The sequence below is a fragment of the Lytechinus pictus genome, chromosome 5 (genome assembly GCF_037042905.1).
Source record: "Lytechinus pictus isolate F3 Inbred chromosome 5, Lp3.0, whole genome shotgun sequence".
NCBI classification, from domain to species: Eukaryota; Metazoa; Echinodermata; class Echinoidea; order Temnopleuroida; family Toxopneustidae; genus Lytechinus; species Lytechinus pictus.
Window position 1 is genome coordinate 6,452,225 of NC_087249.1, and position 25,467 is coordinate 6,477,691.

Sequence of the window (25,467 nt, forward strand, 5' to 3'; positions counted from 1 at the left end):
AGCTTGCTCTTTGCGCTCGCATCATATAAATAAGGATTATGATATTATATATGAATTTAAAAGAACAAAGCTAAGAAGTGACTAATGAGGACTACCCCTTCAAAGAAACAAACACAAATCATCTTCGAGCTGCCGATCGGGGAAAATATGGCTGAAACAAATTTCCGCCCACCCCCCTATTGGCGAAGGCTGGATCCGCCCCTGTGTCCCCCCTACCTTTTGGGAGAGATTTCCGCCCCTGCAGTCAGTGCAAGTGCAATGCCAATGGCAATGCGAATAGCGCATGTGCCGGTACGTTACCGGTTAATGCGCCTTGTGCTAATGACCATATATAGCGCATAGCACAAGTGCAGTCTATGGTAGATGCGAACGTACCGGTACCGTGTGTACGGTATGGTACCCGGTATTTGGCGATCACTCGGATTGTCTTATAGCTAGCTTTGGCGCTGGCTGGCATCATAGTATAAAGCGATAGCGCGCTTGATTAGTTCGAAATTATTCGTACCGGTAATCGGTATACGTTTTGTTTTCCTCCCAAGTTCTTAACAATAAAATGTATTGATATATTTCGAAATTCAAGGATAGGATCCTACATGTGCTATTTCGATTTTTAATGATGTATTTTTTTCCCATCATGCCAAGACCACAAATAGTAGGGGGGACATTTGATATGATGTCCCCCCTACTATTTTGGGTAGGGGGGACGTGTCCCCCCTGTCCCCCCTGGGATTTCCGCCCATGATTTCACTCACCAAAATAATGATGCGAGCGCGAAGTGCGAGCTGAAAATTGTTGATATTCAGATCAGAAAATGGGGACATGATTTTAGGAATTCATGAAGAGCAGGCATATCACCAATCCAGTAAGCACGGACAGGAAATGTTCATATTAAGACCTTAAAATGGGGCAATCACTTCAATTAAGTAGTCATGAAAAAGAAGCATATGCCACTGCATACAACAGAAATATATATTTGGTGTATATTGTGCGAGTTTCAGGTCACATGACCGAGTTTCAGGTCAAAGGTTATTATATCATAGGCGGATCCAGGGGGGCCCGGGCCTCTCGCCCCCCCGCCCCCCCCCCCCCCCCCTATTGGCGGAGCAAAAAAAAGAAAAAAAGGAAAGAAAGAAAAAAAGGGGAAAAGGAGGGAAAAGAGAGGAGAAAAAGAAGAGGAGGAAGACGAATGAATAAAATAAGATGAGGGGAAGACTTGGAAAATAAAAAGAATCTTTCATGTCATAAAAAAAAATTCGCTCGTGCTTCGCGCTCGCATTGCCTGCTAGGTAATTTTCATATCTTGTTCAATCTGGAGTTCAGTTAAATATCAAGTTTGGAAGTCAATATACAAAACATATTTCACCTCGGAAATCGAAACTTCCTTATTTTGTGTGATTATAACAAATTGTTTTTAAAAAGTGCTCTGTAAAATTGTCAGTTTTATGGTCTGAATATTAACATTTTCTGCTCGTGCTGCGCGCTCGCAAATTTTGATGTATCAGCTTTTCGTGTACTCCATAAAGTTTTGAAAATATCCCTCTTCAGGTCTGATTGTCAAAACGTATTAGTTACATACCTACCATTGCATTATATATAAACAAGGCTTATGGTATTTATTTTTATTCATATGAGAATAAAGCTAAAAGAAGAGGACGACCCCTTCAAAGAAACCAAAAATCCCGGGAAAAAATCTTCGAGCGGCCGATCGGGGAAAATATGGCTGAAAAAAAATCCGGCCCCCCCCCCCTATTGGCGAAGGCTGGATCCGCCCCTGTTATATTGACTTAATTGATTTGACAACGTCAGGTCTCGATCTCAAATATACTTGATAGTGTTCCGAAAAATAATATTTGATCTATTATATTTAGTTAAACAGACAATGCGAGCACCAGGAACAATGAAGACATTGGCATAGGCCCTGAGGAAATTATGCTTCATTTTAAAAAAATGTGTATTTATACATAACATAATTATAATAAACAATAATTTCTTCTTTCGAACTACGTTTCTCTTCCTTTCTCTCTTTTTTTTCTCCTTTTCCCCGTTTTTTTTGGGGGGGCCAGCCGATGGGGGGCACGTGCCCCCCCCCCCGTAGTTACGCCACTGAAGGGGGATACTGGGGGGCGTTTCATCAATATTTTCGTCCGACAAGTTGTCAAATCTGACAACTTTCCTGGATTCTGATTGGTTGAGAAGCACTGTTTACTATAGTAACTGTCGGATAAAACAGGACTTGTCGGATAAAACGTCCGACAAGTCCTTTCATGAAACGCCCCCCGGGTCTGGCGTTCCAATGTAAGTACCCACAGACTACCGGTACCCAGAGAGATCTTATCATATCACAGGTTTTTATTTCCTTTTCTTTCCCCCGCCATTTGCATGCATGTTCCCACTTCTTCATTGAAACTTTGACTCTTGCCAGATTTACCCTTATAGATAGAACGTCAAGTTTGTATAGTTTATAGGTAAGCAACTAGTATTATTACTGATTTCTGTTCGATTTTGTGGTTTTGACTTTGAGGTCATAAAACTAAAAAAGCAGGACTGGAGACCAGTGACGGGCATATTCTCGTAACAATACTGCATACCCGCGCGTGTGATTCTTATGCACGCTTGTCGAATCAGGTTATCACGTTTTCGTGATAAAGATGTTGGAATTACACGGGAGTTAAATCCCCGCGTGGTGCATAGCGCAATCACTGTTGGACTGGTGATAAAATGAAGAGAACACAAAACTTGACTAAGGCATAATAAGGGACAACTATAACTAATAACAATGCCCAAAATAACAAAAAGAAGCAAATATACAGAGGCGCACGGCCAATATTTGGAGACTGTCTCCAATGTGGGAGATTATCTCCAATATCAGAGACTTTTGTAAAGAATTTGGGTATCCAATTTCAGAGACAGTCTCCAGTTTTGGAGTCCAATTTCCTTTGTTTACATTTGCTGCAAAAGGATTACCTTGGCGGCAAATAAAAATGTGATAAGCAGATTCCTCATGAAAAATTACCCCTTTTCACCGTCTACTTTAAATATTCACCGTCTACTTTTGTTTTGATAAGGATTTTTGTTGTCAATCACACACAAAACAAATGGGCTTCTGACCTCAGTGAGACAAAATTTTGGGTGGAAAAAATCATGCTTTTGTTGGTGTTGTTTCTTTTGTCCTTTTGCAAAGCAAGTCTCCAATGTGGGAGATTGTCTCCCCTATTGGAGAGAGTCTCCCATATTGGCCGTGCGCCTCTACTGATATACAATAATTGACAATGACTAATGTCATCACTCAGATCAGGGAGCCCACGCCAGGCCCAGGGGCGGCAGGGCCAGGAGCTTACCGTGTATTTGACCATACTCCATAGTCACCGGACTAGGGTGATTTATGGTCTAAATATTTCTCCAAATGAATTGTGAAAGCAGAAAGTATACAATTACCACGATTATATGGATGAAGGTCTAACGAGTGGCAGTTTCCTGACATCTGGGCACAAACTGGAACCTCAAAAAAACAAAAAGTTCTCTCCTTCTACCCCCGTCTCGATCGGCCATTTTTGTCTCACCTGCATAGCAGAGTGAGACTATAGGCGCCGCTTTTCCGACGGCGGCGGCGACGGCGGCGTCAACACCAAATCTTAACCTGAGGTTAAGTTTTTGAAATGACAGCATAACTTAGAAAGTATATGGACCTAGTTCATGAAACTTGGCCATAAGGTTAATCAAGTATTACTGAACATCCTGCCTGAGTTTCATGTCACATGACTAAGGTCAAAGGTCATTTAGGGTCAATGAACTTAGACCATGTTGGGGGAATCAACATCAAAATCTTAACCTAAGGTTAAGTTTTTGAAATGTCATCATAACTTAGAAAATATATGGACCTAGTTCATGAAACTTGGACATAATAGTAATCAAGTATTACTGAACATCCTGTGCAAGTTTCAGGTCACATGATCAAGGTCAAAGGTCATTTAGGGTCAATGAACTTTGGCCAAATTGGGGTATTTGTTGAATTACAGCCATAAATTTGAAAGTGTGTTGGTCTAGTTCATAAAACTTGGACATAATAGTAATCAAGTATCACTGAACATCCTGTGCGAGTTTCAGGTCACATGATCAAGGTCAAAGGTCATGTAAGGTCAAAGAACTTTGGCCACGTTGGGGGTATTTGTTGAATTGCCATCATATCTCTATAAGTGTATTGGTCTAGTTCATAAAACGTGGAAATAAGAGTAACCAAGTATCACTGAACATCTTGTGCGAGTTATACATGTAGTAGTTTTCAAAATCAGCACTGCTGCTATATTGAATCGCGTGATGCAGGTGAGACGGCCAGAGGCATTCCACTTGTTGTTGAAAATCGTAACAAAATGGCCGATCGAGACCGGGGTAGAGGAGAGAACTTTTCGTTTTTTTGAGGTTCCAGTCTGTGCCCAGATGTCAGGAAACTGCCACTCGTTAGACCTGCATCCATATAGGCCCTAGGCCTAATCGTGGTAATTGTATACTTTCTGTTTTCACAATTCATTTGGAGAAATATTTAGACCATAAATCACCCTAGTCCGGTGACTATGGTCAAATACACGGTAAGCTCCTGGGATCCCGCCCGCTGCGCGGGCGGGAGCTTCCTGGGTTCCAGATCAGGGTGACCAGATTTCACAAAATGAAATACAGCCTTACAGGACAATCGACAAGTCAAACTCAAAGCACGCTACACGAGCGGATCGACCGAGCCAGGTCTTAATAAAAAATAAATAACAATGAAGGCTACACAATGTTAGACTTGTGAAAAAATACATAAAGAAAGGAAGGGAAGATGAATAAATGTGTGAAAGAGAAATAAAGGAGAGAATGCATTAAAAAAATAAGAAAAAAGGAGGAGGAAAGAAAATGTTTCCTTCATTCTTTGAAAAAGAAAGAAAGAAGAAAAACATGAAAGGAGGAAGGAAGGGAAAGAATTAGAAGGCTAATGAATGAAAGAAAGAATGAGAGAAGAGAATGAAAAAAGAAATAAAATACTGGAAGGAGAGAAAGAACAAAAAGGAGAGGAAGGGAGAAGGAAGCAAAGAACCGGGGCAAAGAAAAGTTTAAGTAAAGAGAGAATGAAGGAAAGAAATTTTAAAAAGAAGGAAAGAAACAAAAATGAACAGAGAAAGGATCAGGGAAGAAAGCTATATCTATAGGAAAGATTGGAAATAAAGATAGATGGAACAAAAAAAAGGGCAAGCATGGATAGAAGGATGAAGAAAGGGCTAGAAAAGGAAGAAAAATGAACAAAGTTCAAACTTTTTAATATGGAAACCAAAAAAATCCAATCAAACAAATATCTTAGTATTTTTTTGATATATTTCAAAGATTAAAACAACTAAAATGTTTTAGAAATTAGTAAAATTTCAAAGTGAAAGTGAAACATTGTCAAACTTGAGTTGAAATTAGATGAAACATCGCGGCATCTCTCATCCCATTACAAGTTGCACCGATCACAACAAGACTCGAAACGAAAGCTGAAACAACTTCTAGATCTAGTTATGAAAACTAAAAAACTTGCTCCTTCGATTACATCACCAAATCAATAATCTGAGAATCCATAACATAATTCAGGTCTGATATATTATAAAAATTTCCTGTCTATTTTGTAATTATTTTGGTGGAAAAACTGTTTATCATGTAAGATTGTTTGCACCGTTGAGAGTCTGCTCTGATCCTTTGCCTAGCCTGTCACACACAGGCAGGAGGCCAGTGCAGGCCACGTGCATGCAGCATATAGCAGCCAGTACTGCAGCACATGATGACTTCCCATGTGGGTGTGTTTGTGTGTGGATCAAAGAAAATATAAAGTTCTAGAGCTCTATTCGTTTGCAATGTATTGGGTATCAAGAAATTCACCGCAGAACTTGCAAAAGTTTACAGTTACGATTTTATTGTTTTCTCTGCTTTGTCATCTGTTGGTTATTAGATGAAAATTCTTCACTTTTATATTTATTAATTATATTTTGTTCAATATTTTGAAATACGGGACAAACAGGCGTCCTGGGAAGCGTTTGTCAGGACGATTCCCGGGAAATACGGGACGTCTGGTCACCCTGAATGTCATAGTCATTGAATCGTATAAAAAACATTGAGAAAAAAATATGGTAGGCCTAAGTTACAATTAACTTATTAACATTAGGCCTACATCTAGACTTCTAGATCTAGACCTAAAATTAAGAAATTATTTTCTTATGATGGTGGTCCCCAAGTCTGCACCTAACGCTTTGAGTTAAGATTTAACCTGAATTTCTTTTTATTTCACAAAATCTTTCAGTTGATAATGTTCCTTACATCAATCCAATAATAATGATGATATCCAAGTCCTTTGGAAGCGCATAGAGACATTATTCATAATCGTGATATGCGCTATACAAGAACTGTTTATTATTATTATTATGAGTTAGTGTGTCAAATATCTCATAAAAATTTGAAAGAAATAGTCTAATATTATAGGGCCTATATGATTTTCTTGGAAAAAAAACCTTGGGCAGTCATTTTCAGATTGGACAAAAAAATGGTGCCCCATGTCTGCACACGCATTCACTTTGCACCTCGATTCGGGGATTTTGATATGAGAAACTAAAGGCTGTATTTTGAGGCCGTCACAAGAAATGCCCAAAATTCATTATTTGTCCAACATTTTGAATCAGATTTTTGGATGAATATCTGTCTATGATGTATTGCATGTGTTAAGTTTGTGTTTGTTGCGTATCTTCTTATACTAGAATTGCGCAGATACGCGTCTGCGCAGACATGGGGGAACTTGCCATACTACCAGAAGCTTGTTTTTTGCCAAATATCAGTACGTAAAGTTGGGTGCTGCGATCAATTTCGGCGATTTAAAATCGCACTCAAAACCCCAAACTCGGACATCCTCGCTCAGCTTCGCACACCTCCATTCTGTAAAGCGAGCACGCATTTCCAATTCATTCAGCCGAGATGTTCGATATTTGGGAGAGTGCCATATTTGGAAGGGTGTCAAATTTCCCGCTATGGTGAAACCTCACAGCAACCATTGCAGATTTTTTTGCGATAGATCAAATCAAACATGTGTCATCTCTGCGGCAATATTTTCGGTGAAAATCACTTCCCCCTTAGGCCCCCTACAATATTTTTTTTGTTCATCGGTCTATTGGAGTCCAAAATTAGCGAGGATCATAAGAGTCTTTGGGGGGGTTGGTACATGTACATTTAGGCTGGCCTTAATTTTTTTTATATGTTTAGGTCAAGGCCAATTTTCCATTGGGCAAATTGTATCTCAGCACTAATGGGAAACACACAAAAAAGGGACACAACAAATCTCCAAGGCCAATGGGAGGGGCCTCATCAGGGACAGTCAATAGGGCCAATGGCTATGGCCTTCGATAGCCTTGGATTGATTCATGCCCTTTGTACATTACTTGTAGAAGAGTAGAAGAGGAATTGCCCCCCCCCAAAAAAAAAAAATGGCCCATTTTGACCCCCCCCATCTGCCCCCTGGTAGATAAGATACTCTATAAGCGAGTTGCAAGCACAAAGAATGAAGTGTATAATTCAGTTCTTATTGCACTTTTTTTAATTTCATATTATTCTTTGATTTTAGATCTTCCAAGGCATGAGATGGGTTAACAAGCTGAGGACCAGGGAAATTTTCACTTTTGTCTTGAAGTGACCATTGGATTATAGCAAGAAAGTCGATGCTCTCTACTCTACGTTCATCATTTCTCGTAGACGTATGCTGTTCTTGTCTGATGAAAATAAGATATTAGCCAAGTTTTGGATGTCCTCCAGAGACTGATTCTTACTAAGGACGTTGGAAGTTTTTCAGCCAAACAGACTCCAAGGCATCCATAGCAATGAGATTCAGACCTAGGCATACCCTCTCTCATGATGAGGCAGTCCAACAGGCGATGAAGCGTAACAAGTTCAACGAGAACGTCCAGACTTCTTTCTTCATCACGCTCGTCAACAACGGACTTCCTCTGGTACTGTTCGTAGCTGTGGTTGCGACCTGCATCTACACTCGATCCTTTTACAAGGCTGGATACCTGTTGGCTTCTATTGCTGCGTTTCTGTCCATTGCGTACTTTATCTGGTACTTCGTATCATACCTGTTCATCTATGTCATCTTGTACATCAAGAAGATGGTGACAAGCACATTCAGCCAAGGCCATAGCATTCAAACTCAGAAAGATAAGAAGCTGTGAATTCTTTTTGAATGGTATGATATGTACAAGTATGGTACTAGTTCTCTATATTTCATGCATGTACACTGAATATCTTTATAGAATCAGTAAACCAAATCAATTGTTATAGGCAGGTTTTGTTGTGTTCAGTGAACTATATTAAGGGTAAAAGTGAATTAAGATAAAGCTAGCTGCTACATTTATTAACTGATACTGGAACCCAGTTATACATGTATCTAGCAGTGTGAGAAAAGGGAAGGGGATTATTATTATGATTGCAAAATCATCACACTACATGTATAATTCATTATTAATGCATCATAACTAGTTGGAGTCAGTTACAGTATGTCCTTCTTTTCTTGTCAATTACTTTCAAATGAACATTGATTTCTTGACTAAAGATCTGTGGTCAATAATTTCAATCATCGATATACATGTGCATGTAATTGCTTTATGATGGTAGAGTTCATAAGTGCACCCAATGCTAGCAAACAAGCTACCTACATGATGTACATGTAGGTTAATGTTTGCATGTGTGGTGATGAATTCTACAACAGTACGCACAGGGGTACGTACAACATGAATGGGAGGAGAGAATCTCAAAGAATTTATTTTTTTTAATTCCACCAAAAAAAAAAAAACAGTTCATTATTGTGTTAACTGTTTGAAAAGAACCATTCTGTGAATATTAAACTCATTATTACATGTGTAATTTTAATGAATTCATGATATTGTAAAATATGAAAAACTGAATGACGTTCGTGCAGGGACGTGAGAGGGAGAGGTTAATGTATGCATGCTTGTTTTATTTCAGTCATCTGAAAGAAACAAGCCTGGAAATGTCAAGAACAGCCAAGGGGACTTTGCGGCTTTCTGCTCCCCCAGAATCTCTAGTTCAGGGTTCAATGCGGAAACGGTCCACAAATTATCAGGAGTATGACCGAAGGCGACAGAAACAAAGAAGAGATGCTCTTAGAAAAGATGATAGTGAGGCAGCTAAAGTTAAGAAGGAGATGGAGAGAGAAGCTGCACGAATCCGGCAGCAGAGGAGGCGACAAAAGCTCAAAGAGCAAGGAGTATCAAGCCAAGGAAATAAACAAGTTGTGCAAGCGAAAAAGCTGGATCCCGGATCTCGAAAAGCTTACTTCAGAGAATATCGAAGAAAGTGGAGAGCTTCAATTTCAATAGATAAGCAGCAGGCTATTAAAGAAAAGGAAAGAGAAAAGTATAAAAAGAAAAGGCAGAATCGAAATAGAGAGATGAGAAAGGAGACTGAAGTTTGCCATGATAAAGTGGAATCTGGTCTTGCCTTGGGAAACGATGCAGAGTCTGAATACAGGAAAGAAATATCTGAATCTAAAGATCAAGATCAAAACGAAGATATGGATGCAACCTTCCTTGAGCAGAGTATGCATGAGAATACAGAGACACACCCAGAGTATGAGGTCTATCATGTTATCCACGTTAAAGAAGAAACTCCTGATTTTGCCCTTCCCGATGAAATGGAATGGCGTAAGCTTGAAGAATCACAACAGAACGGGAAAGCAGATGCGACTTACGAAGAGCAGAGAGGGGATGAAAATACAGAGACACAACGATGTGAGAGTCAGGTCTGTCACATCCATATTAAAGAGGAATCTCCTGATCTTGCCTTTCCAATAAGTGTTGTGGAGTCTGACCATAGGATAAACAAAGCTAAAGAGCAAAAACAAGGCAGGGATTCAGAGAAATCCCATTCTGGGTATGATCATGTTGAACAAATGGTCTCTAAGTTAGCGAAACACCAGAAGAAGAAGTATTTGGAACAAGTTTTGTGTATACAAAGAGATGGGCAGAATCTGTAGAAACAGTCCATTCAATTTTATGTTCAAACTAATTGAGATTTCCATGAAAGCTTTTTCATTTTTAAGCAATGCATGGATTCAGGATTGTTATAGGAAGTATCTTGTTAATTCAAAAGTCATTATTGTCATTTCCCAACTGATTCTTATTGCTTCTATTGACATCTTTTTTCTCACTAGGGTCACTTCCTTCCATTAATTTGCATTCAAGAAGTATAAAAACAGAAAATCCTGTAACGAAATTTTCCTGTCGTATACTCCATATCGTAACTGTGTTGGCTTTGGGGCATACACATTCATACATGTATACATATAATCTAGTAATGAATGGAATAGTGATAGACGCATTTGGGATTTACCAAAGACAAATGTAGGCTTAAAAAAGAGAGTCTTTTTTTTTTGCCCCCAAGCCCGCCCCATGTATATTTACTGTACCAGACTACCAGTACATTAAAAATCTCACTGTAACATCTCAAAGTATGTAATCAAATATAGCCATCATAAAAATAATCAGCCTTATTGATTTGTTCAAAGGGCATCTTGCAATAAAATACTGATGTCACCATCTGTGAATCTTAGGTCAACACAATTCAGCTTGTATAGGACATGAGACCACACACAAGAGCTGACCCAGTCATTTCCATGCAGGGGACGCGGGCCATCATGTATAGCACTTATGTCACACAGTTTTTCTGCAGCATACCTAAGATGTTTGATTTACCTGTAACTTGTCTACAGTTTACAGTATGTTTTTACCAAAGACGATGGACATAAAACAAATATAGTGCTTCAAAAAGGACTAGTGAAACTTTAGTGACTCTCTCATTCTTCCTCCCTCTCCTCCCCCTCTCTCTCTCTTTTCATCCTGTCCATCCCATCCTCTTCCTCTCTCTTTCTTCCTGTATATTTGTAAATTCTGTTTTCTTAATTCATTCTCATGTCAATTCTATACTGATTGCTGCTGCATGTTCTACCAATGACTGTTTGGATGGCCCATTGAAAAGCATTGTAGATACTTTTTAAACAACTCCATGGCAGTTCACTTTTTTGATTGTGTTGTGTCTTACAAGTATTTTAACTACAAATTTACATTAATTGAAGATTTCTTTTTTTTTTTACATCTCATTTCCACCATCTCATCTTGTATTTCACACAGACTCTCACCTTTGTTTTACGTCCAGTAATTATTGCCTGTGTTTGATTCACATGAAACACTAAAAGGGGAATTTTACACTGAAGACAAGCTTGTAAAACATACCAGATAAAAGGAATAAAAGGAAAAATCAATCTTAAGCTTAAGAAAGTTATTAGAATGTTTTTTTCTAAATTTGTGACATTTCGCTGTTGGGCTGATAAAGCCTTGTATCTCAAAATTTCAATAATTTGATTACATCATTACAGCTCAGAATTAGCTAGATTTTAGAGTTATAAAGTGGGTAGAAACCTTCTTTTACCTCAAAAGAGTTCTTCAGTTATCAAGAGACTATTTTCAGACAAAATGAGGTCCTCACTTTCAAGGGGGGGGGGCACACTTGGGTAAAAGTCGTATATTTACATAACAAATTTTGATTATGGCTCTCAAAGGGAGGGGGCACGGGCCAGCAGTGCCCCCCCCCCCCTGGATCCACCAGTGGTTGCTATAATTTTAAAATACAGTCTTTTCTAAGCTGACCTCAAAATTGTTTAATTTTGAGATATGAGGTTTTATCAGCCCACCAGCGATATACTAGCAGCTGCCCCGTATGTTATGCGATTTATGCCTTACTTTCAATTATTCAATGGTTCATGAAGACCTTTTTATTCTAAGGTAAATGATTTTTTGATGTACTGAAAGTAAAATGAAAACTATTTTCAAATTTTTTGAGAAAATGGCATTTCATTGATGAATTACTGCATGATACATGTGTTGGGAAGCTGCTCACATATAACGTCACATATTGTAGAAATTCTAATTTTTTTATCTAATGAATTTTCCAACCTTCAACATAGTTTTTTATTTTGTTTTCAGTATTATTACATTAAACTCTTTTGTCAGGTTGAACTTCCCCTTTCATATTGTACTTCATGTCACACTATTTTTTAGATTGTGCTTCTCAATAGAAGATATTTTGAAATATTCGAGTGCAATACAATTTCTAGAAAGGACCAAGTAATTAAGATGTAATTGAAATGCATGTTGATTTTTTGTATATGTGTATTAAAAAAACAACTAATTTTGTGTTGCATTAATATGAGAAGAAGAAGATCTTATGTGGAATGTTCGGTTTACAGCGATTTATGCATGGTCTGGAAAATCGTTCAACTTTAATTTTTTTTCATTTATTAATGCAATTATCAACATTGTTTTTATGTAACTTTGATATATGCAATAATTTCGTTTTGTAAATGCATGCAATCTTGAATCAAGGGAGTAGGCCTTGTGAGAAAGTTATCTTGACTTCTGGTACATGTAATTACTACATGATACATATAAATATGTTTACCAGAGATATCAAAGTACCATTTTAGTATGTTTTGATGTTAGTGATAATAATAATAGATGGGATTTATAATGCGCCAAATCCACTCTGCAGCGTGGCCAATCATGAGCAGATGCATGTTATCAATTGTGAGGATGAATTTGCATTCACTCAAATTATATTAGGGCTATGCTTGTATATATATCCTTTAATGTGTAATCAGGAAACTAATGCTCAGATTGAGAGGGCGATATGATTAATATGAATACATGAAACTTCAACACGAGCACGATTTTGTATGTCTCCCTTAATGGTTTGTCATTGTTCATGTATATAGAAGGGGGAAGGGGGTAGGAGAGAGAGAGAGAGAGATGGGAGTGGAGAGTGGGAAGGAGAAGTGGAGGGTAGTGGGATAGGACAGCATTTTTAAAAAAATGTGGTTGGTGGGAAGAGAGAAAGAGCAAAAGAGACCTAGAAAGTGGGAGGGTGGTAATAGAAAAGGACCAGGGACAGGGGAGTAGGAGTACGTATAGTGAGGAAGAAAGGAGGGAGACGAGGCATAACAGAGAGAAGAGTGATTGATAGAAAAGAGGATTGAAGACGAAAATGGGGGAGTGGGTGAGTCGGGGCTTTTGACGAAAGACGTGCGTTCGCGGAGCGGGGATGGAGACAACTGGGGGGGGGGTGGGTTGTTTCAAAAGGGGAGATAGAGGAGGGATGTCAAATTAACATACCCTTTCGAGGGGGGTGTCACGAAAGGCTGATCTACGTACGTAGGCTCTTGTCCCATTTATTTGTGTGGCTTGTGTAAGTTTGTGGAGTTTCTAGAATTCTGAACTTCTTTGATTATGCAAATTTATTCAAGTTAAACCAACAGGACATGCAATTAACTTTTCTCTTCCTTTCTCATTTCAATATTACAATAATACTGTTGTTATGATAATTTCATATATAAATTTCAGAGAAATGTCTGGTTAAAAAAAACGACTAAAACACCCTATTCGATCCCCCGCCCGCCTGGTTGTCTCGAAAGGATGCGGCCACTCCGCGAACGCAGACTTTCCTCATAGCCGTGAGTGGGAGAGAATATATGAGAGAGACATATAAGTGAGAGGGAGAGTAGTTGTCTATATATACTTTAAAAATGAAGTGCTAATTTAGCACTTACAGTGCTTGTATAGTGACTGCACTAGCACTCGTAGTGCAGTCACTATACAAGCACTGTAAGTGCTGACTTAGCACTTCATTTTTACAGTGTATACTTTCTTGCGTCTTGCAATTGGTAGAGTTCTATTTAGATTTCCTTAAAAATTCGTATATGTGTATATATTACGGAAGTATGCCTATACAATCGATTGGCGAGATTGTAAGATAATTTACCTTGCGATGTTAACTTGATGGGTATACACGCTCTCGTGTAAAGCTTATAATTCCCTTCACTTTTGCATAATTTACCCCTCTCTCCCTCTCTTTCCTCTTCCTTTGAGGAGTAAGTTTAATTTTGTGTAAACATAATCATGAAACTATTATATGGTGTTACATCATTGATCATTTAAAGATCTTATTTATATAAAGGTCTCATTTTGTTTCAAAAATATCAATTTTGTTACACTCTTAAATCCATGGATCTAAAGTCATCCAGACCCAGGGGCGGATCCAGGATTTTCCAAAAGGGCCGGGGGCACATTTTATTTTTTTCCGAGGAAACTTTGACAAGCAAAAAATAATAATAAAAAAATTAAGGATATTTCGTCCACGAAACAATTGGACAAGCAAGCAAAAAAAAGTCTTCACTTCCAAGGGGGGCACACTAAAGTTTTAACGGCATTTTTACATTACAAATTTTAACTGTGCCTCTCAAAAGGGGGGCACAGGCCGGCTTTGCCCCCCCCCCCCCTGAATCCGCCAGTGTGCAGACCATTATGGTTTGTGATTGACTGAAATATTGATTTAGTTTTAATTCTGATTCTGAAGATACATATTTTCAACCTTTCTTTTAAGCACATATACTCCAAAACAAGGCAACAACAACTAAACTGCCAAAGAAGAAAGAAAGAAAAATACATGCACCTGCGTCAAATCATTTTTTTTTTAATTCTCACTGATTACTGGGTTTCTTACTTGAAAACGATAGCCTGTATACTATGAAGAACGCAATTCCTAAAACAGTAAAAAGGGAAACAAAGTCTATGATCTATGGTCTATGATTTTATTCAACTATTGCAAAATTAAATGATATGCCTATCTGAGAATACATGTTGAGGGTCATTATGATCAACTGCTGAATGAAATAGATATAAAATTACAGCTGAAGAACATTTAGGAGAGAAATTATAATGAGCTGGATTAACAGCTTTTTACATAGAGGTTCTAACATTTTGAAATTTATTTTTGTCCATTGTTTACTAAGTAAAAGTTGATACATCGAACTCAACAGCTTTTATTTAACCACTTATCTTTTGCCAGGTATCATATTCATTTCACAACTAGCCTGGCATATATGCCTTAGCAACGGATTAAGGATTCAAAGACGCATTAACGATTTGATTTAATTTCACCATGATTTCCCCAAACTATTAAACATAAACACGAAGGACAATATATTTGGGATGCCACACAGAATGACATGCTGCCTTTTATTGGTCGAACCCTGGATTCTTGGAATGAAATACGACGATATTGTGATCACGTGTTTTTGTTGATGATGTTGTTGTTGATGCCATGCCTGGTTGATGATGTTGTTGTTTACATCGTCATCTCGCAGATAGCGGGTCGTGTTTTACTTGTTTGAGATTCGTCGTTGATGAGCCCGGAGGCATACAACTCCCCGATGTTTTCTCCACCGCTCGCGTTGTTTGGTTCGCCGGGATACCAAAATGCTTTGGCGGGTATGGCGAGCTCACTTCCATCCAACCATCGCCATTTGTTACCGTCCCGCATGATCCCTGCAATTCCGAAAACATACATGATGAGAAGAGATTGGTGATCAAAACATACAATTCCCCCCCCCCTTTTTTTTTGTTGGGGGGGGGGCGTCTAGTGCAGGTATCATATATGTTACAAGCTACTTCTGTAATCATGTTTGTTACTTGTTATAAAAATACAGGATAGGCATGCAGGCCTATAGGTTTTAATTTTTACTTTGTCCGCTCCTATAAAAAAATGATAATGATGAAACGTATATTTGGAAATAATTGGAGTCCTTGCGATCGAGATAATTGGCAACAATAAAAAGGATTCCATACTTCCATGCTTGTTGGTTTTTATTGGGGGGGGGGTGGACGGTGTGTGTGTCATTTTATCATTTTGTTTGATTTTTGAGGGGTTGGGTTAGGTTCGTAAGCCCTCCAAAATCTACTCATGAAAAAACATTATGTCCTTTGATTTCTACATGATGAAACTAACATAATTTCATTGTTTTATGTTGAGTTGGGGGGCTTGATCGCATAGGCCCACTTTCGATGATTATAGTTTGAACAAAATAATAATTCGTACAAAACCCGGGCCCTTATTTGTTTGCTTTATTATAGACACGGAAGGTGTAGATAGTGGAGTATCTGAAAAGTACCAACGATTTCATCAACCTCCTAGCTGTTACATACTTTAACTTTTAAAGGACAAGTCCACCCCAACAAAAAGTTGATTTGAATAAAAAGAGAAAAATCCAACAAACATAACACTGAAACTTTCATCAAAATCGGATGTAAAATAAGAAAGTTATGACATTTTAAAGTTTTGCTTAATTTCACAAAACAGTTATATGCGCATCCTGGTGGGTATGCAAATGAGGAGACTGATGACGTCATCCACTCACTATTTTTTTGTATTTCATTATATGAAATAGGGAATATTCTATTTTTCTCCTCATAGTCAAGTGAAACAGCGATTAATTCCTCCCTGAACATGTGGAATGAGCATTGTTTATAATATCATATGATTCAGTCAAGTTGGTTCTTATTGTCAAATCTATGATAAAAAATGAAATATTGTATAATTCAAACAATAAAAAACAAAAGAAATAGTGAATGAGGGACATCATCAACTTTCTCATTTAAGCTGTGCATATCACATTTTTGTGAAAAATAAGCAAAAGTTTAAAGTGTCATAATTTTCTTATTTTATATCCGATTTTGATGAAATTTTCAGCATTTTGCTGGTTTGATTATTCTCTATTTTTTCAAATCAACATTTTTCTGGGGTGGACTTGACCTTTAATTTGTTTGTTATTTTCTCTAAGGGGGCTATAAACTTTGTTATGGATAGTTTAGAGCATACATTTTTTAAAGATCTTTGAGAGATCAAAGCGAGGGGGCACTATAGGCCATCATCATTCGATTCTTTAATATATTTAGTCCCCCATTTAAATTGACCATATAACATTTCAAATTAAGTTCAACTAAGCCAAATATCGACGGGAATGTTGAAAATTATTTTAGGGGAAAAATAATGGTCTCTGCCCTTTATTAAAAGAGGTATTTACATGGATATATTTCAAATGCTCACCTATCCAGACGTTCTTCCAGGAAGCTGAACCAATGATAGATAGAATGTAGTCTTGAACAAAGCCAATCTCTTCCCTGTTAGTCAGACTAGCCAACTCTCCTCCCATATTCCTGCAGTCTGTTCTAGCATTGTTCCACGACATTTCTTCTTGGAGATAGTAGTAACAGGAACCGGTCTTCTTAGACCGTTCCCAGCCATCTGGACATTGCGTTGCTGTCACTGTATACAATACGTACAACAAACCATTCATAATTAGGACAATTTCTTTTTTATCACTTTTTTCGAATTTATCACGAAGGAGAGCCCACTCAGACGGTTATTGTGAATTCATTATTAATATGAATGGTTAACTTTTTGATAGGAAAGAGTATAATGTTACTGTACCAGCTGTCAATTACTGACAATATTTATGCTTTAAACGAATGTTCCTTCTGCACAAGTAGAGTTGCCATCGACATGATCTAAGTAAAATTGTTGATATTTACATTTAGGCTATGTCTATAAGATTCTGGCATCCTCGAAAGTCATGATCTGAAATTTCAATTGATATCACCTATGTGCAAAAGTCAAAATTTTAACATTAATGGGTGGAAGAATACGCATCCCTGAGTAGGCCTACCTACTCATATTTTGAAATTTTTATGTAACCTTTTAGATGAATCATCATCATCATAAAAAAAAATCGAAATTTTTTTTTTTTAATGATAAAATCATGCTTAATTTCTAAATTGTCACTGTTTTCCGTGTTACACCCCCCCCCTCATAGAAATTCGGCCTGAATAGATTTTATCACTGGCTTTTACAGTAAGCTAAAATTAAGGTAGGCGTATAACGTCCGATATACGATTAAAAAATAACTGGAAGACATATTGGAGGACAGGAAGTAGTTGCCCCCCCCCCTTCACCTATTCCCAGAAATTTTGACAGCTATACATTTTGTTAGAAAATAGCCCCTATTTAAGCTCGGTCGCTTCGCTCACTCACTTTCGATTCTCACCCTCCCCCCCCCCCCCTCCCGAGAACAAAATTCTGCATAGTTATGGACATGCCGGAAAGGGATATAGTTTGAACAATGACGGATTTATTTTGGATGAATATATGCTGATAGATGAAAAGTGAATTTTCAGACCTAGTTTCAGTTTACTGCAATCAAGATCAAGTCAGACTAAAACTTACACGCACTACAACTTTCAAGAAGTGCCCCAACAGATTCTCTCAAGCTACACTCCTGGGCATCGGCCACAAACTGGATGATGGTACCAACGAAAAGAACCACAAAGATATTCTTGAAAGCCATGATACCTTCTATTCTTGGTGATGGCGACTCGAAGAATGAAATTAACATAGCCAGGCACCCATTCTTATACTAAAACAGTTCAGTCGATAACGACAGGCTTAACATATAAAAACAAGGGCTTGATAGAAGCGATCGATTTGAATGATCGAGCGGAGAGAGTGATTATTTTTGGTTACATGTTCAAATCGTAATTTGTTTTTTTCTCAATACTTTAAAGTGATTGACACGAGTTAAAGTCATGTTCATGAATAGATTGGCTTATTTCCGACAGCAGATTAGTTTACTGATCAAAAACTCAATGATTAAGTGTTGATTATGAAATATATACGATGATCAATGGCGGCGACAGGGTATATAATTATGATGAGCAAAATAACTAGAGGAGGGAGTAATAAAGGACTGGTGCTGTGGCTCAGTGGATAAGTAACAGGACTTTAAACCACAAGGTCCGGGGTTCAAATCCCACCACTGAACTCGCGTCAACTGGAAATTAATTTACATTTGCCAATGTCCATGCACCAGGTATACCTACGTATTAAATGAATACTCCTTAAATGCTGAGCACCCGGTCAGGATAATAAGAATTAAGAATTATGTTAATTAGCACTGCTATATTATAGTAGTATGCATAAGCAGTGTTATCATCATCATCATAATCACCATCGTCGTCAAGGGCGAAAATCTCTCACAAAAGGTTGGCGGACCGGGGGCTGGAAAATTTGACAAGCAAAAAAAAGTTATAACTCTAAATGTAAGGTCATTTCGACCAAAATATATTTAACAAGCAAAAAAAAGGGGGGAAGGGTTATCACCCAAAAAGTAAGGTCACCTCGTTCAAAATACAGGTTTTATTTCGATTTTGAATGATGTATTTCTTTCCATCATAAAAGACCAAAAATAGTGGGGGGACATTTGATATTGTGTCCCCCCTACTATTTTGGGTAGGGGAACACGTACCCCCCATTGGCGGCGGAAGCCAAAAAATGTAGGGGGGACCACCCAAATTTTTTGACAAGCCAAAAAAAAGAAGAAAAAAAAGGTTATCAACCAAATTTTAGGGGGGGACCATCAAAAAAAATTTGGGGGTCCACGCGGGAAACAAAATTGACAAGCAAAAAAAAAAAAAAAAAGTTATCAACTAAAAATTTAGGGGGGATCGTCCCCCCCACCTCAAATTTAGGGGGGACGGGTCCCCCCCCTAAGGTTCCCCCTGTCCCCCCTGGGATTTCCGCCCATGATCGTCGTCATCGTCATCATAACCAATAGTTGTCTTCTTTTTATTCTCTTGTCCTTTCCCCTCTTCTTAAAATGCCAATCATTAAAGCTATATCGAAGGGCGGACATCCCCTGATAATATAATTCCTATGTGAAGAACATCACCTGATACATGTCGTTCTTTAATTTCACATAAAGCCTTCTTTCATGTCCACGTTGCAAGTTATGTACAATGATCATAACTAGAAGGGAAATTTTATATACTTTGTAAATTTACTCATGTCATACCAAAAATGATAAAACCGATTCCTGTAATGAACAGCTGTTCTGTCTCCCATATCCAGCTGCAGGTGTCCAGCTAATTATCTTCTTCTCACTCAAAACAATTAATGTGTCGCAATAATGTTTACATGAACTTTAGATTAAAATTTCAATTCTTAAAACATGACTAATGTAGAAGATGGGGAGAGAAAGGGGACGAGCCGGCGATCCAGGTAGAGGTATGTATAAATCCACTGGCAAAGAGATGGGGGCTTCGGGGCATAGTATGGAACCCCAAACTTTTCACGACCAAGAAAAACAGTAGAAAAGGAAAGAAAGGGGAAGGGAGAAGGAATATCTGAATAATAGTTTGAAATATACCGGAGACCAATAGGACGCCCCCCCCCCTTCTAGATGGAGAGACCAGATGTACGTGACGATCGACGGACTCCCCCTACTGGATGCTGAAGATTTATAGCCCAAGGTAGAACTGAACAGAAAAAGGATAACCAACATATATTTTAAATATCGAGGGCAGTGGCGTAACTACTGGGGGCATGGAGGCACTCCCCCCCCCCAAAAAAAAAAAAAAAAAATAGGAGCAACGGGAGAAAAAGAGGGAGAAAGGAAGAGAAACGTAGTGGGAAAAAAGAAATCATTGTTCATTTTAATGTTATATTATTAATTGTGATATGTTAATATTACATAAGAAACATTTTTTCATACCTTTATGAAACATAATTTGCTCAGGGCCTGTCTTGTTTCTGGTGCTCGCATTGTCTGTTTAACGAGATATATAATCCTGTTGTACTAAAACCTCCCGTTTTCAAGTCAATATACACCAAATATATTTCCTCGCACTTCGAGTAATTGTTTTATATAGTGACATATGCTTCTTTTTCATGACCACTTAAAGTGATTGCCCCATTTAAAGTTCTTAATATAAAACATTTCCTGTCCATGCTTACGTTCGCATCAGTGGATTGGTGAAATATGTCTGCTCTTCACTCCTAAAATCAGTCCTTAAAATGTCCCTTTTTCTGATCTGAATATCTACGATTTTCAGCTCGCTTTGCACTCGCATCATTTGGTTAGTGAAATACGTTTGGCCTTAGTGAATTCCTGCAAACAAGCCTTAGAATGCCCCTCTTAATTCAGGTCTGAATTTCCTAAATTTTCAGCTCGCTCTTCGCGCTCGCAATATTTTATTAGTGAGATGCGTATGATAATCATCATTACAATGACTACAAAAAGTGCTTTATGTGTTTAGATGTATTTCTAACAAAATCAGCAAGCGCTTGGCACTCGCATGAGATGAATATGGTGAAATATGTATACACTTAAAGGAGAATGAAACCCTTGAAACCAGCTGAATCCATATCAAAGAGAAAAATCAAAGGAACACATTGTTGAAAGTTTGAGGAAGATTGAATGAATAATAAGAAAGTTATGAGCATTTGAATATTGAGATCACTAGTGCCATGTAGATCCTCCCATCGGCAATGCGACCAAGATCTGTGATATCACACACGTACAACTCCCTCATTACTTTAGTACTTATTTCACTTATATTCTCACTTTTATAGAGTCTATCACAAGGTGAGGTGTTCTCTTTATGAGATGACAAGTACAGAGGTTTCACAACATTATATCATTGATGAATCGTTTGTCATATGATTAGAATGAGCAAAAAGAAATGTTTTGGGGTATATTTTCAGTGTCCAAATGGGAGAGTTGTACGTGTGTGACATCACAGATCTTGGTCGCATTGCCAATGGGAGGATCTCCATAGCATTAGTGATCTCGACATTCAAATGCTCATAACTCTTTTATTGCTAGTCCTATTTTACTCAAACTTTTGTTGATCTTATTTTTTGATTTTTCTGCTTTCACAAAAGCTAACTTGCTCCAAGAGTTTCATTCTCCTTTAATGGATTCCTAAAAATGTCCCTATTTGGGGTCATTATATAACAAAAAATCAGCTCGCGCTCGCATTGTTTGTTTAGCGCCAGGTACGTATCCACGATAACAAAAATTTGCTTATAATGTCTATTTTTAGGTCTGAAGATAAAACAAATTTCAGTGAGATACATATATCCGTTTCCCGGATCCGTTTAATGACACTGTCCTCAAATTGTCTCTATATAGGTCAGTATACCTGGCAACTGCATGAGCGCGCTTTGCGGGCTCACTAATACCGTGTTTACACTTAATCGGCATTTGAATCGGCTCGCGGTTCTGAACCGCGAGCCGATTCAGCATCGGCTTTTTCATAGCGTGTAAACGCGAGCAACTTGAATCGGCTCGCGGTTCAGAACCGGCAATTTGCACCACCAAAGTAGTAGGTTCTGAACCGCGAGCTGTAACAACGTGTAAACGCAATCTAAATGCCGATTCTGCATCGGCATTTGGTTCAGAACCAATTGCCGATTAAGTGTAAACACGGTATAAGTGACTCAAAAATGTTGATGGTGCCCCCCCCCCCCCCCATGCCGTGACCCACGGTATATACGCCACTGCTCGATGGATATTGAACTGATTTGAAAACTATCATTGGTCCATATATACAGTCTACTTGGATTTATTTTAAATCTGTATATAATTTGTATAGGCATATCTGCTTATATATGATCCCCTCACCTCCTTACATATCCAAAAGCATCAGTCTCCGTATCACGAGATGACCGCCAAACTACGTTGGCTATGTCACCTTTTTTAAAGGCTCGCCTATGATCGCTGGCAACTTTCAGTCTCAGACCGTACGCAATCCGGGCCGGTGCCCCTAAAAAGTTGCACTTTCGCATACTGACATGGGTCATCAACTCGATAAAAATATTGATCGAGAAACACTACACGTTTATAAGATTTATAGGGGGACCGGGGGGGGGGTATGCCGTTGTGAAGCGCCCCTAGCCCTGCAGCCCTACTCGAACCAGATTTACGGGGATTAACGCCATTGTTCCATGCCATATATAGCACAATTAATGCTTTTAATGTTTTTTCTGCAGTCTTTATCACTCATATTATAAGACGTGAGCTGATTATCATTTTGGACATTGAATCATATTATGAATGTCCATATCTTATAAGGTATATGGACTATTATGGGTGATAAAAGACTGCAGAAAAAACATTAAAAGCATTTTTTTTAAACTCTAATGCTAAATAAAACGCTGCATGTTGCCCAGGGCCAAAATCCGATTGAAATCAGTTGGATTTCCAACTGATTTCAATTGGTTTCAATTGGAAAATGTTATATTCCAGTTAAAAACAATTGAAACCAGTTGAAACCAATTGAAACCAATTGAAATCAGTTGGAAATCCAACTGATGCCCGACTGGTTTCAATTGGTTTCAATTGGAAAATGTTATATTCCAGTTAAAAACAATTGAAACCAGTTGAAACCAATTGAAACCAATTGAAACCAGTCGGGCAACTGGAAATCCTAACTGGAACCAGTTATAGGTAACTGAAACAGTTGGGTTACTGGAAATGTCTTCCAACTGGAAATGACTTCTAACTGGAACCAGTTGGGTAAATGGACATCCTAACTGAAACCCGTTCGGTAACTGGAAATGAAAGTAACTGGAAAGTTGGGTAACTGGAAATGACTTCTAAGTGGAACCAGTTGGATATAACTGGAAATCCTAACTGGATCCAGTTGGGTAACTGGAAATGATTTCAAATTGGTTTCCATTAGGAAATTTTTCCAGTTACCTAACTGGATCCAATTTACAATGTATTTATTCATTTCTTTTCATTCTCAAGTGCCACACTTGTTTAAGATAAATGTTCAGAATACTTAGCAGTGAAAACCATGTTCATAAATAGATTATAATCATAGGCGGATCCAGCTTTTGGCGAAAGGGGGGGCGCACTACCGAGCGGCGCACATATTTTTGCACTTCACCGGCGCCATAAAAGAAAATGTTAAAAAAGGGGTAAAGTCTGACCCTGTCAAATGCTCTTTTCAAAATGTAGGATTTCCAGTCATGCCATTTTGCATGACCACACGCAGATAATATTTCCGGGGGGGCAAGACTCGAAAATTTGGTGCACATCTCACATTTGCACATTTTTCTTTAACTTTCCAAAGGCGCTCGATATCACACAAAACAAACAAACTCACACAAACACACACACACATATGCATATATATATATATATATCTTTATTTATATGACTCATGAGATGGAAACACATATCTCACCAACAAATTAATGCGAGCGCGAAGCGCGAGCTGAAATTTTTTTGTATACTGACCTGAAAACAGGAAAAAGGTGCCTGTTTAGGACTGTTTGTAGTAACTCATGAGGTCATGAGGAGGATACATATCTCACTACACATGCAGATAATGCGAGTGCCGAGGGCGAGCTGAAATTTCTTTATATTCTGACCAGAAAGCTTGATATTCTAGGCATTTTTGGTAACAATGATTAAGATGGGTATCTAAAAAAAAAATAGATGCGAGCGCGAAGCGCGAGCTTAAAATTTTGATATTTCGATCTGAAAAAAATGACAGTTTAATGGATGTTTGTAATAAAGGACAAAATTATATCCAGCAAAAGATTATTGCAAATCGAAGCGGGAGTTCTTTTGACGTTTAGTCCTGAAAAAGGGACATTCTATTCATCTATTTAATCATTAAAAGTATGGGGTTTTGCTACAGAAATGATGCAAGCGCGAGCTGAAAAAATTGCATATTCCAATCTGAGAAGCGGATAATTTAAGCACGATTTTAAATAAAGAACGAGTTGTGTAGCTCAATTTCAATATACGACTGGTTGCATGATTATACACTCCCGATACTAGCAACGGGTTTTAGCAAAGTTTTGGGCTAAAATATCGAATCATCTTCATAAAACACTATATAGAAGCTGTCTTAAACTAAAGGCCATAGAGGTGGCATGTGGAATGTGTAAAGAAGAAAAGTGACTGACCTTCTTTTTATTTAAGCATTGGAAAATAAGATCAAAATTAAAAGATTTGCACTACGCTTTTGTATGATTCTGGTTTTTTTTAAATAAATTAAAGATTTCATGACATCTGTCATTCTGTGGGCAACTGCCCCGCCCCAGTCCACTCTGTAAGGGCATGCGATAAGCTTTTTTATGACCATTCAACAATAAAATGTATAACCAGCTAGGTGCCGTTGATCATTCTTGACCGGCGCCGATCTAGATTTGGTTGGCAATAGGCCCTTCTTCATTATTCTACCGGCGCCTATTTATTGGAACCAGGGGACGCTGATTATTCTTGACCGGCGCCGATTTAGAACAAGTAGTGATGATTATTTTTACCGACGTCACGTAAGATTCAGGCAGCAGCAATTCATAATTGACTGGCGCCGATTTAGAACCAGGAGGCGCCGATTATTCTTGACTGGCGCCGATTTTTAACCAGGTGGTACTGATTATTCTTGTCCGGCGCCGATTTAGATTTAGGTGGAGCTGATTATTCTTGATCGGCGCCGGTTAAGACTCAGGCAGCGCCGATTTATAACCAGATGGCGCTGATTATTCTTGACCAGCCCCGATTTAGATATAGGTGGCGCTGATTATCCTTGATCGGCGCCGGTTACGAACTCAGGCAGCGCCGATTTTTTTTAACCGGCGCCGATTTATAACCAGATGGCGCCGTTTATTCTTGCCCGGCGCCGATTTAGATTTAGGTGGAGCTGATTATTCTTGATCGGCGCC

The 25,467-nt window shown here is 38.3% G+C and overlaps 2 protein-coding genes across 3 annotated transcripts; one reads left to right on the plus strand and one right to left on the minus strand.

Moving 5' to 3' along the window:
* Nucleotides 1-2,285: 2,285 nt before the first annotated feature.
* On the plus strand, nucleotides 2,286-12,778 carry LOC129262503 (trichohyalin-like). Of its 2 annotated transcripts, XM_054900629.2 has the most exons (3): nucleotides 2,288-2,465; nucleotides 7,610-8,227; nucleotides 9,007-12,778. In XM_054900629.2, the coding sequence occupies exon 3, from the start codon at nucleotides 9,032-9,034 to the stop codon at nucleotides 10,034-10,036; it is 1,005 nt and encodes a 334-aa protein (XP_054756604.2). In that variant the 5' UTR covers nucleotides 2,288-2,465; nucleotides 7,610-8,227; nucleotides 9,007-9,031; the 3' UTR covers nucleotides 10,037-12,778. The 2 variants fall into 2 exon arrangements, with proteins under 2 accessions (XP_063955771.1, XP_054756604.2); XM_064099701.1 differs by having other exon boundaries at nucleotides 2,286-2,465; nucleotides 7,610-12,778.
* A 1,246-nt stretch (nucleotides 12,779-14,024) lies between these two features.
* Nucleotides 14,025-18,373, minus strand: LOC129260571 (perlucin-like protein). Its single transcript, XM_054898537.2, has 3 exons — nucleotides 18,172-18,373; nucleotides 16,996-17,214; nucleotides 14,025-15,437 (listed from the first exon to the last, which is right to left on the minus strand). The coding sequence occupies exons 1-3, from the start codon at nucleotides 18,338-18,340 to the stop codon at nucleotides 15,238-15,240; spliced, it is 588 nt and encodes a 195-aa protein (XP_054754512.2). The 5' UTR covers nucleotides 18,341-18,373; the 3' UTR covers nucleotides 14,025-15,237.
* Nucleotides 18,374-25,467: the final 7,094 nt, after the last annotated feature.

Coding starts and splice junctions, on each gene's coding strand:
- LOC129260571 (XM_054898537.2), bottom strand. CDS start 18,340: ATGTTAATTTCATTCTTCGAGTCGCCATCACCAAGAATAGAAGGTATC. Junction 17,215..18,171: donor TCTTGAAAGTTGTAGTGCGT/GTAAGTTTTAGT, acceptor TATTGTATACAG/TGACAGCAACGCAATGTCCA. Junction 15,438..16,995: donor CTGGAAGAACGTCTGGATAG/GTGAGCATTTGA, acceptor TCGGAATTGCAG/GGATCATGCGGGACGGTAAC.
- LOC129262503 (XM_064099701.1), top strand. CDS start 8,945: ATGACGTTCGTGCAGGGACGTGAGAGGGAGAGGTTAATGTATGCATGC.